The sequence below is a fragment of the Solea solea genome, chromosome 5, assembly GCF_958295425.1.
Source record: "Solea solea chromosome 5, fSolSol10.1, whole genome shotgun sequence".
Taxonomy (NCBI): Eukaryota; Metazoa; Chordata; class Actinopteri; order Pleuronectiformes; family Soleidae; genus Solea; species Solea solea.
In genome coordinates, this window is record NC_081138.1 from 23865184 (window position 1) to 23876871 (window position 11688).

Genomic DNA, 11688 nt, shown 5'->3' on the forward strand with positions numbered 1-11688 from the left:
TTAAATCCAGGACATATGTGGATGTGCTGCAAAGCAGTGTGACAACCAGAATCGTGTGTTTCTTTCTATAATACTGTAGAAGCACTGTTTCCCCACATCATGCTCAGTCTGCCCCTCTCTGTTACTGTAGCACCACAGGGAAAATGCCTCCTCCTCTCACTACAGCACAGCTGGTACAAGTCAGCTTCTCCGTCCTTTGCTACAAATGAAAGTCAGTTTTATACATTTATTTGAAAACCTTCACATACTGTTCATATAGTAGATGGAGGGAACTGTGAAGCAGCTGCAGTGGTAAATGTAGAAGGAGAAACTCAGATTTCACTGTTCTGGTCGTATTCACTCACGACATGACAGGGCATTACATTGACTTATATTCATTTCCTGGAGACTTACTCTGACCTTAACCATAACTACTACTGGCCTAATCCTAATCCTGAGCCTAATATTCATATAACTCTAACCTCAGCCTAACTTTAAAATGTGCCTTTACCTCAAAATGTAGTAATTTACATAATGGGACTGTAAACAGATTTACAACATGAGGAATACCAGGTACACACACACACACACACACACACACTGACCTGAGACAGCTTCACTCAACTCATTTAATTACCTGGTGGTAAAAACATCTAGTAAAACAAGAAAATACTACATCATTCAGTGTGTGTGTGTGTTTGCACCTGTCTTTCTATGGCTGTGAGGATAAACTTGACTCAAAACGAGTCAAGTTTGTGAGGACATTTTGTCCTTAAAGGACTTTTTGAGGGGAAATATTTGGGATAAGGGTGAAGTCAGGTCAATCTGAAGAAATGTTTGATCTGGTTGGAAGAAGTAATAATATTGATATTAATGGTGATAATAGTAATTAGAAGACTGTGTAATGCAGGTAATAGAAGTGAAGCAGGAGACTCCAAAAGTTAGACTTCTTTCTGTATCTACCAGGGCCAAGGAACACACACACACACACACACACACACACACATATCATCAGACTGACTAACCTTAGTGCCGGGGGCCAAATCCAGATCAGCAGCTGTCCTCACATACAGAGACTGTAGTTTTGGCCTGAGAACAAAGAAAGTTCCACTTCTGACCTACAAGATTCTGAATTAGTGCGGCTCAAAGCAGCCATGACTCTAAACCACTGTTTCATGGTTTGTGAATGAAACAAACGAGATTATCCACTTCAACAGACAAGATCCTTCCAGTGCTCACACATCAAGGGACATGTCAACCCCTGTAAAATAATAGTTAAGGGTTTTTTTTATGTGAGTGTCTGTGTCTGACTGTGCTGAATGCACCTCCTGTGCTTAGAACCAGCTTCATACAAGGACGTTTGCTGTCACTGAAAACCTCACAGCCGGCGGGGCCACAAGGAAAAAATTGATTTTAGCTACTTACTAAAAAAGGCTCATAAAGTTTACATCCACTTATAGCCATGAGACATCATTTTGGGAGCTGCTGCCTTGCTCCCCTGTCCTTATGTTTTGAGGGTAGGACAACGACGAGAGAACAGAGACAGTTGGATGTATCAGTTACAGTGTGGCGCACCATTGTAACCAGACAATCCAGACTCCTGCTACAGTACAGACTTTCTTTATTTCATTTTTGTTTTTTCCATAGATAACTTTCTTTATTGATGGTTGCATTTACGTAGAGGATTTGAACAAATAACATAAAAAGTGATTGAGAGACAAATTACATACTTATTCCTCGTGTCCCCAATTGCAGCCATGTTGTCAGTGACAGTCTCCATGTCTCAGGGGCGTCCACGGCAGGGTGTCACTACCTCATACAACCACATTTCAAACAAAAACATATGATCCCTTTAAGAACATGTCTGCCACTTTGTCTTGATGACATTTGTGGATTTAGTTTACAGAACTTATAATCAATAAGTGAACTTGTGTTGATTTGTGAAACCAATGTCCTTTGTTTTAGATTTACCCAAGTGACACAAACTAACTGATCTTCTGTGCAGCTTCTGTTTCCTCTGAGCTGAAATTGATGGTTTGGTCAATGGAGTTCTGTCAGATAAGTTGAGGCAGTGAACATATTCTCAAGATAGCATACACTTAAACTGGCATAGACTTTATTCAGAGAGCCTTTTGCTTAGTGGCTAAATATCTAACCACCAAAGTGTTTTATTTGATAACCCATACATACCATTATAACACTGTAGATTTCACACTGTAATCGTCAGTGTTATTTTCTCTGTCTGTCAGGTGTTCCTCCACCCTCAGTGACGTGGCACAGGAGGAATGGACCGCTAGACTCTGTTATCGTCTCCCTTCCCTCTGGCTCACTGTGGATCAGAAACGTGTCTTTGCACAACCAAGGCACCTACTCCTGCACCGCCACCAACATCATCGGGAAGTCCACTGCCTCAAGTGTCCTGCAGGTCTACGGTGGGTTCACATACCAATTCTACTTTCTCGTTTTATACAACTCTGTGTGTACACATGCTTCATTAATAAAATATGCAGTATACTAGCTTTGTGTGTATGTTTATACACAGCTCCTTACCCCGCTGGAGGAAGTAGGGTTGTTCCAGTCCTACAAGAGCTGAACAGGAGACGGGTCCTCATGGCGTCACTCCGTGGAACAAGTGTTTTTATCAAACCTGGAGACATTCTACGTATAGGTACGTGTACAAACACACATGAGTGCGTGCTGATCTGCCACATGCGTACACTGAAGACGGCAAAATAAATAATATTCACCACTAGTGCAGATTGCAACTAACTGACTGTAATGTGTAAAATGAGTAGGGTCCCCACATCAAATGTATGTTTTCTTTGCTTCTTGCCCTTTAAAAGGTTGCCCAGTAGTTCCCGACCACAAACTGCCAGTGCGCTGGGACTACAATAACCAGACCCTGAAGGAGGTTTCACGTCCAGCCCAGACCCACAGTCCTGGTCTGGGTCTGCAGTACAGGATGCTGGTGGGAGGACGTGTCCTTGAGGTCAGCACGCTTCATGCGAAGTTCTCAGGCCGGTACCAGTGCCAAACCGTCATGAACAGTACCAGACAAATGCTGCATGCCTGGATATACATTCACAGTGAAGGTGAGCCAGTCCTGCCCTGCATGTATGTGTGAGGGTGTGGTATAGACTGTATTCTCTGCATCTGGAAAGTAAAGCCGACGTATAAGTGTCCACAACAGTGTTCTCTTGAATGCCCATCAGGGGGCAACAAGTTACTGATTTGTAACTCTGTAAGAAAATGTGTTTAGTGGTTTAGTTACACTTTAAATTTCCTGATTAAATTTGCACTTATGGCGCTTTTCCACTACATGGAACCGATACTATGTGTGACGTTGTCAGAGTGCCGTCACTGGAAGAGGCATGAGAACCTCCGAAGACGTCCGAAACAAGAATCAAACTGGACAAGGCCGAACTGTAGTTCAATTAAAAAGATTCAAAAATCCTGGAAACGTGCATTAACCTCCAACATTTAGCACAGAAATGTCTAAACATATTTAACAGAGGAGTCTGGTGTATTTAGCGACGGCACTGCTGAAAGCTGGCGATCATGAGCCGTATTTCAGTTCAGTGACTGTGTCAGACGGAGTTTGTGCTCTGGTCATGCAGGAAGTACTGAACGATTCTGTCAACAAATCTTTTTTAATTAACTGATTCCAATGATTAAGTACACAACTGCTTTACGAGTTAGTAGTTTGTGTGTGTCGTGTGTAAAACAAAGTCACCACAGTTTCATGCAGCCATGCAGTGATGACTCCATCAACGTTGAGGAGGTACTATATTGTAATGGAAATTGAACTAAACCGTGTGGAGTCTAACTGTGTCGTGCTGTGCTGAGAAAAGTCGGAACCATGTAAAAAAAAAAAACGCCATTACTCAACATGAGTTGTTTTCTCCTTGAATTTGCCAGCCTTGTTAGAACTACTGTAACACCAACTCAACAACATGAGTGGGTATCGCAAATATTCAAAACAAGCCTGTGCTGAATTTAAAATAGGTACGCAGCACCTGGCTTTTCCAGTTTGATTTGTTCCTGTTTTCATTCATGAAAACCCCCAGTGCCCTTTATGTTGAATATCACACGGTTGTTGTCTCCTGTAATTGTCTCACCATCATTTTAAAATTAGCTGACTATGGGAACCCTTGAGGTTGGGAGGGGAAATAGGAGCTGACACTCACTCACATTCTTCTCACCATATTTTACTGGTTGACTTGTTCACTGTAACAACAATTAAAAATGGAATGTGCTGCTTGTATCATGCAGGAGGATAATAATCTCCTTAGCAGCAAGTGCCCCACTCACACAAGTCTCATTTGAGCTGACAACACAAGCAAATCTGCACTTTTCCTTTGTGGGTGTGAACATGAAGAACATTCTTTGAAACTTGCACTGAATCTCTAAAAAGATATTTGATTCCTTGTCACTGCAGCTGCAGATCTGGGTTTAATGGGATGTACCAAATGTCTCATTGGTAAATTCCACTGTGTTCTGTCTGAATATTGATGATCTGTCATTATTAAGAGCTTTTCTTCAACTGTAGACTCAAGGTTTCATCATCCAAAAGTGATGTTTTTAACCTCCATCTATGACAACACATGATGGATTCTGGAGTGTGATTTCAACCGCCAAATGTTTATCAGCCATGTAAATGCAGTCCTGTAACATTTGGTTCCACAGAGTATGGCTGGCGTTTTGGAGACTGGACCACATGCAGCGCTTCCTGTGGACACAGAGGATCTTGGCTGCGGAAGATTCACTGTGTCTCACTGGATGGAAAGGACGTTCAGGACACCATGTGTCAGCACATACCGAAACCCAACACATCACCAGTTCCCTGCAACAGACGGGAATGTCCACCCAGGTACGCAACATGGAGATAAAGACATGATGTCCTGCAGGCCATCTCATTAAAGTTGTCATCTCCTATTTATTGTTTCCAAAACGTCGTCTCTTATTAGCCATGAAGAAATAAAAACACTGGATATTTATAGGTTTTTAATTCACATAGTAGAGAATGCAGATGTAAGAAATGATGCAGATTTTTATTTATGACTACAATCCCTAATGTATAAATTGCTTCTAACTGGTGAGGTGAAATGACCAACTACTTAGCAAGGGGTTGCTAGTGTTGCTAAAGTGATCGTCATGTGATGTCATGTCTGCCATTGTTGGGTGGACCATGTCTGACAAAAAAGCAACTGAGAGAACAACCCTGTCCAAGAGCTCCGTTTACGCCATACAGTGTTTGAGCTATTGAGCTAAACCTGTTGTGTTACATTTGAGTTAGAACCATGGTTCTCAAACTATGGTACATGTACCACAAGCAAGCTTTCTGTGTTGGTACTTGGAGGAAAATCAGAAATACTGTTCTTCTGTATCTACCAGGGTATGTGATCAGAGTGGAGCTGAGGATCTTTGAATGTGTAGAAAATTCTCATTTATTTAAACAAAAAATAAATAAATAATAATAATTACAGTCCCCTTATCTGTCACTCCATCTTAATCTAATTTCACTACCCAAGTGTGTGAAGTTCATTTGAGGAAGATAAGGATCCTTAGCTGACTTTGCTTAGTCTATTTACCACTGTATTTTAACATTGGTGATAATGGTGTTACTTAGAGAGTTCAATATTTTATCTGGTGGTACTTGATTATTATTTTAATATATTTAATTGGTTAATGCTCATGCCGCTGCTTGGAAAGATGAACATTTGTCATTTTTTGCCACACGCAACGCCAGGAAAGCGAATCAGCAGACCCACAAGGCGGTTTGTACAGTAAATACTCGACACTGCTCCATTCAAAGAGAACGAGAAGTGTTTCAGTCGATGCCGCCACCACGTACGTGTGAATCACAGCTTATTTCCCAGTCTCCAGTGGGCATATGCAGCACAGGAGAGTTTTTAGCAGCACATTTTTAAACCAAAAGACAGTAATACTGTTACAAGAAAAGGTCATTGCAAATAATTGTCTCTTACAAACTATAGTTAATTATATAATTTTTTTTTTTTTTATAAATTTATTTCATACCTTAATATCAGATGGCTGGCACTGGAGTGGTCAAAGTGCTCGGCCTCATGTGGCAGTGGCTGGAAACAACGGCAGGTCTCCTGTCAGCAGCTGGACGCCAGAGGTGCAGTGAGGATCCTGCCAGCAGCTTCCTGTGAGAGGATGAGCCGGCCCAAAGACACGGAGCAGTGCACTGCCAATAACTGTCCCACCTGGGTGACCAGCACATGGGGAAAGGTGCCTTTAAACATCGAATCAACAATTTACATCAAATAAGTAATTAGTGTAACTTTTTTTTTTTTTTTTTTTACTCCATTTCAGTGTTCAGGCAGATGTTTGGGCCCCACCACCACTGTTCAGAGGAGATCTGTCATGTGTCAACATGCCAATGGCTCATTGTACACGGACTGTGATGTCAGTAACAGGTACACTCAAATACAACTGGAAAGTCTATACAAGGGATCTCACACTCATATGACCTGGGGGCCACTGAGTGTCTAGTCTGGTCAATAGAGGGCCAGTAAAGTGAATAAAAAGTCAAACTTTTTGAGAGAAAGATATAGAAATAAAAAAATGTATGACGATATTTCACATAATTTAAAAATAAAAGTGTTTCTTTTGACATGGAAGGATAAATAGTTCTTTATGGACAGAAAACTGTAGTAGGTTGATGGTACATCTCTCTACATCCATCTTTCCACCGCTGGAAGAAACCCAACAACACCCACTAACATCAATTTTGTTTGTCTGCAGTAGGAATATATATACAATCAGAATTCAATAGAGCGGCTGTGGTTCAGTAGGTAGAGCAGGTCTTCTTCTAACTGTGTCCCTGGGCAAGACACTTAACATCAAATGTCTCTTGCCCTCTGTGGCAGCAGCATGTGAATGCAAATAAAAAAGGGTGATTGCTATATAAATACAGACCGTTTCCTCCCGGCTAAGTGACTCCACAAAATCTCTTCTTTAAACATGGGTAAACGTGCCAAAGAAGAAGATAATTGACTTATTTCCTATTACCAAAAAACACAAAGCTAAACATTTTTACCCAGTCCATGTTGCAAATTTGTGGTCATTCCACATTTTATTCCACTCAGTTCTTCATTTAATAAAACAAAGCTGCTTTGTGAAACAGATTCCAGATTGCAAAATAAATCTTTTAGCATTACAGACCATGTTTTATTCACTTTTTTCAGGCCTGTCTCAGTGCGCAACTGTTCCTCAGACCTATGTGATGTCCAGTGGCGGCCTGGTCCATGGAGGGCCTGCACCGTAGTGTGTGGAAGTGGCTTTCAGTCACGTAGGGTGGATTGTGTTCATCATGGAAGTGGAAGGACACTGGCTGACCAGCACTGTGCCTGGATCCAACGACCCCCCACCTGGCAGCACTGCAACACCTCCACCTGTGGTAGTAAGTGTGTTAAGTCATTAGTAAACTTACTTAGTAGTAAACTTACTTAAATACGTAAATTAGTATTTTAAGTATTTTAAATAAGTAAATTACCTGCCATTAACAACCAGGTAAACGACTGATCAATAACACAACATGGACCCGAGTGTCCTAAGAAATCATCATTCCCAGCCACTTTATTAGGTACACCGATTTACACCGTATGATCTGCTCCTGCTGCTCCTATCCCATCTTTATTTATTTGTTGGATTATTTTGAGTAGGGACATTGCACATTATTAAACATCAACATGTAAATATGCCAGATTATATCCATTAGTCAATTTACTTCTTAAATCCCTAGACAGGGTGATTGAAAACAAAAATACTGATCTGCTATATCAGTGATACACATACATTTGCCAGGGCTTAGGACCCATTGGGGTTTGAACCGGCAATTGTATTGCACATAGATTTTTGAGATAATAGTTTGAGATAAGTAGCACATTTTTTCTGTTGGACTAAACAAGGATTATCTTATTTTTTCTTCTGCCTACTTTGGTTATAATGAGCTTGACTTATTGTTGCCTTTCTATCTTATGAAACCCTTTTGGCTCTTCTCCCCTGACTTCTGGCATCAACAGAGCATTTCCCCACAGAGAACTGCTGCTCATCAGATAGTTTCTCCTTTTGGACCTCTGATATAAAACTCTCATGATGGTTGTGTGTGAAAATCGCTATAGATCAACACCAACAACCATGCCATGTTCAAAGTCACTTAAATCACCTTCTCCTCTATTCTGATGTCCAGTTTGACCTTCAGCATGTCTAAATGCAATGAGTTGCTGATTAGATATTTGTATTTACAAGCAGTTAAACCTAACAAAGAGACCGGCGAGTGTAGTTTCATATACATTTCTATATAAATGAACAAATATCTGAGCGATGTGTTGGCTTCTTTCTTTTTTTTTTTTTACTCTTTCCATGCAGATGAATGCAAGGACACAACCCAGTACTGCAGCGTGGTGAAGAGACTACAGCTTTGTCACCTGGACAAGTACCAACACAGATGCTGTGGATCATGTTCACAGGACGCCGACTCCACCTAGTGGCAGTGAGCGGTTATAACCACACCACAGACAGACTACTTGAGATGAACACGGACTCGGTGGACATCATGTGTGAGACGAATCTTGTAGAACTGCACAGACTGTTTGTAAATATGGACAAGCTTTAGTCCAGTTCATCAACTTCCTGTACAGGAAAGTGAACGGCCCATCAAAATGCCTGAAATGAAGAGGGGCCTTTATTTTCTGATCTGGACCCAACCTCCTATTATGAAGACATATGTCGATCCACTGTGTGGAGCCAATGGAAAGGTTTGACTTTCCTGCTAAACCTTTGCTGCCAGTGACATCCTAAAAAAAACGTTCTGGCCAAAAAAAATAATGTTTATTGCAAAATGTGTCACAGCAGTCAATACAACAGTTTGCTCGTCAAGTTGTTGTGATAGTTTATCAATATTGCCCCACCCACCAGAGTGTAAGCCACTGCGGATAACTGAGGCTCATCAAATCCAACCTAACCCACCTGCAATCATAATCTATTTATTTGTGTAATTGTTCAAAAGTTATGAAATTATTAACAAAAAAACAGAGGGGGGACGTTACATTCTGGTACAACAGCTCTAATTGTTATAGTTTTGACCATCTATTTTTCCTCACTTAAACAATTTCTAAGATCTGGTCACAGCTGTGTTATTACAAATATAATTGAGTGTTAGTACTACTAATGGCAAAGATGGATGAAACTGTGAGGAATAGACCTGTGATTGTTGTGATTGTAAGAAACCAAACCTGCCCCTTTAATTTAGAGGTTTTCAGAGAGGGAGGTGGTCCAAACCAATTATTCATTGAAAAAAGGAAATCATAACAGGAGCTTCTTAGTTTCCCAGAGTTGGAGACAAATAAATATCCCAGCACAGACCCTTTTTATGTTGAATTATTTGTTGTTGTACAGCAAACAGCAATATTTGGCTGCGGTTGTGGCATCAACAGTCATCCATAACTGTGGGGTAAAGAGGCCCGTTTTGTCTGAGGGGAGACCCACTGTCTGAAACTTTGAAAACCCATGCTGCTTTAACCTATCACTGACGTTTCATGCCACAAAATAGGTATTGCATGTCACCTTGCTTTAAAGAGCTGCTAACCCTAAGACAGTTTTCCTTAGTGTCCAGTGTTTTAGTGTTCTATGATGCTGTGTCAAAGGCTTTTCCCAATTTGTAAATAAAAGATACTGACACAAACTCATGTGTACAAAAGCCACTGTTGGTGACCTCAGTCTAAAATATTGTGTTGACCTTCAGATCCCCATAAATGTAAAAATGAACCATATCTCCAGACAAGTTTGAAGCTGAATAATTCCAAGAAATCCTGAATTTTGCTTAGCACTTTTAGTTTTTTTAACTATGTTTTCATAAAGATCCATTTCTATTATATCTGTACAGCAATCATTGGATGACCATGGTTGGGGAAAGGTAGTGATTGTGGTAAATTAACTATGGATAACAAATGGTGAAAGGTTAGACAACAAAGATGTGGCAAAGATCATATATGTCAGATTTCAGAGTATAGGGTTTGAAAGACTGATTTTTAAGGCTACCACCTCTGAGTTTTTAAACTTATTCTACTAGGTAACCTCTTACTAGGGAGACTTAGCTAAGACAGGGTCTGGTAGCAGCATCATACATACAACTAGATAACCACAATAAACAATATAGATAAATAATATAGCACAATGCAGCAATATTTAGTCATGTTTAAAATTCAGTTAGAGCAGCTGCAGCTAGCAGTGACTACTTTATTCTTTGTTTAAAATAATTTTAAGGGATGAGGATTTCAATTTATTTTGGATTTAAGGTTGCTTTTGCCTGCCTCTGTTCTGACAGAGGGCGCTTAAAACTGAAGCCGATTGTGCAACCAGAGATTATGGCGACTGTCCCTACATACTCGGAAAGAAGCAGTGGAAGCCCTGGGTTTAATTTATGTATGTATATAAAATTTGCAGAATTTAAGATACAAGTCCTTGAAGACCATTCACTCGTGTGAAGGTTGCAATTTGTAGTCACATGTCACTGATGAAAGAAGAGCTGATGTTGGTGGAGATTCAGTTGTGAAAAGCATGAATTCCTATTCATATGTTCATCAGCAACAGACTAGTACAGGCCTTTTTGTAAAATAATCCCAATAATATTACACGTGAAGAGAAGTGGCTCAGTCTTGTGAGTCAGAGAAACCAGCACAACACTGATTCTGACTGGTTTGTATATTCATGTTACCTTTGAGTTGGTTATCATACTGATGTGCTGCATTGTAAAATGTCTTGTGTATGCTGCGTTCTAAGTGCAATATCATGTATTGAGTGATTTAGATTGTGTGAGACTTATTTTCTTACTTATTCATGGTTAAAATTGTCTTTTTAAAAAAAAAAACTAAAAAAAAACTTTAAGATTTTAAAAGATCAAGCACTTCTATATTTTGAATGGGGGGTATGTTTATTACCACTCACTTGGTTTCATTTGCATGTGTTTAAGCTCAATCTTCAATATTTTGTAGCTCCATTGTGAAATGCCATTCAATAACAGATGTTCTTCTTGTTTCTCTCTGGCTACTGATGACTATATTACATCTGATGTGGTGACACTGAACTGTTGGATTTACAGCTTGACTGAGAAAAACATTTTGAGAAAACAAATGATTAAATTGCTTTACATAACAGTGAATGATTTTAAAAATGTGTATCTATTTATTTATTACCAGTCCAGTGGTCAAAGTTTTTAAAACTATCACAGAATAACTCAACACTCAAGGTCTGAGCTTTCATCCACGTCAGTGTTCTTCATCATATAGAGATGGTCAAAAGTAGACTTGACAATGGACCTGGTTCTTGTCTTTGTCAAACAAGTTCAAGAATAAACTTACAAATGTTTAAAACATGCTTATTTATATAAGCTGGAGCTCATTTATCAAACTGTCACAGAAAACAACCCAGAAATGATTGTGCAACAAGGTTCATGTGTGAATCATTAAATGTTTGTATCTTACCAATTTCAGCGCAAGTATGATGAAGTATGAATGTGGTGGCTTACAACAATCATTATTTAAAATATGCCTCACCCACCAACCAACTAGTTTCATTTGGCAGACTGAAAAGTGTAATCAAGGGAAATGGAAATAATGAATTTTAGAATGAAAACTCAAACTGAAGTCTGTATAATGAATTTATAAAATGTAGTGATGTTAA

At 39.7% G+C, this 11688-nt stretch overlaps 1 protein-coding gene across 1 annotated transcript in view; it reads left to right on the forward strand.

Annotated features, from left to right (window-relative positions):
• The window catches only part of adamtsl3 (ADAMTS-like 3), a 154682-nt gene extending 143194 nt beyond the window's left edge, over positions 1-11488 (forward strand). Inside the window, exons 25-32 of the mRNA XM_058629116.1 lie at positions 2229-2411; positions 2522-2647; positions 2823-3071; positions 4666-4849; positions 6030-6234; positions 6319-6422; positions 7194-7408; positions 8377-11488. Of these exons, the coding sequence (XP_058485099.1) occupies positions 2229-2411; positions 2522-2647; positions 2823-3071; positions 4666-4849; positions 6030-6234; positions 6319-6422; positions 7194-7408; positions 8377-8495 (1385 nt within the window). The 3' untranslated portion in view covers positions 8496-11488. The remainder of the gene's footprint in view (positions 1-2228; positions 2412-2521; positions 2648-2822; positions 3072-4665; positions 4850-6029; positions 6235-6318; positions 6423-7193; positions 7409-8376) is intronic.
• Positions 11489-11688: the final 200 nt, after the last annotated feature.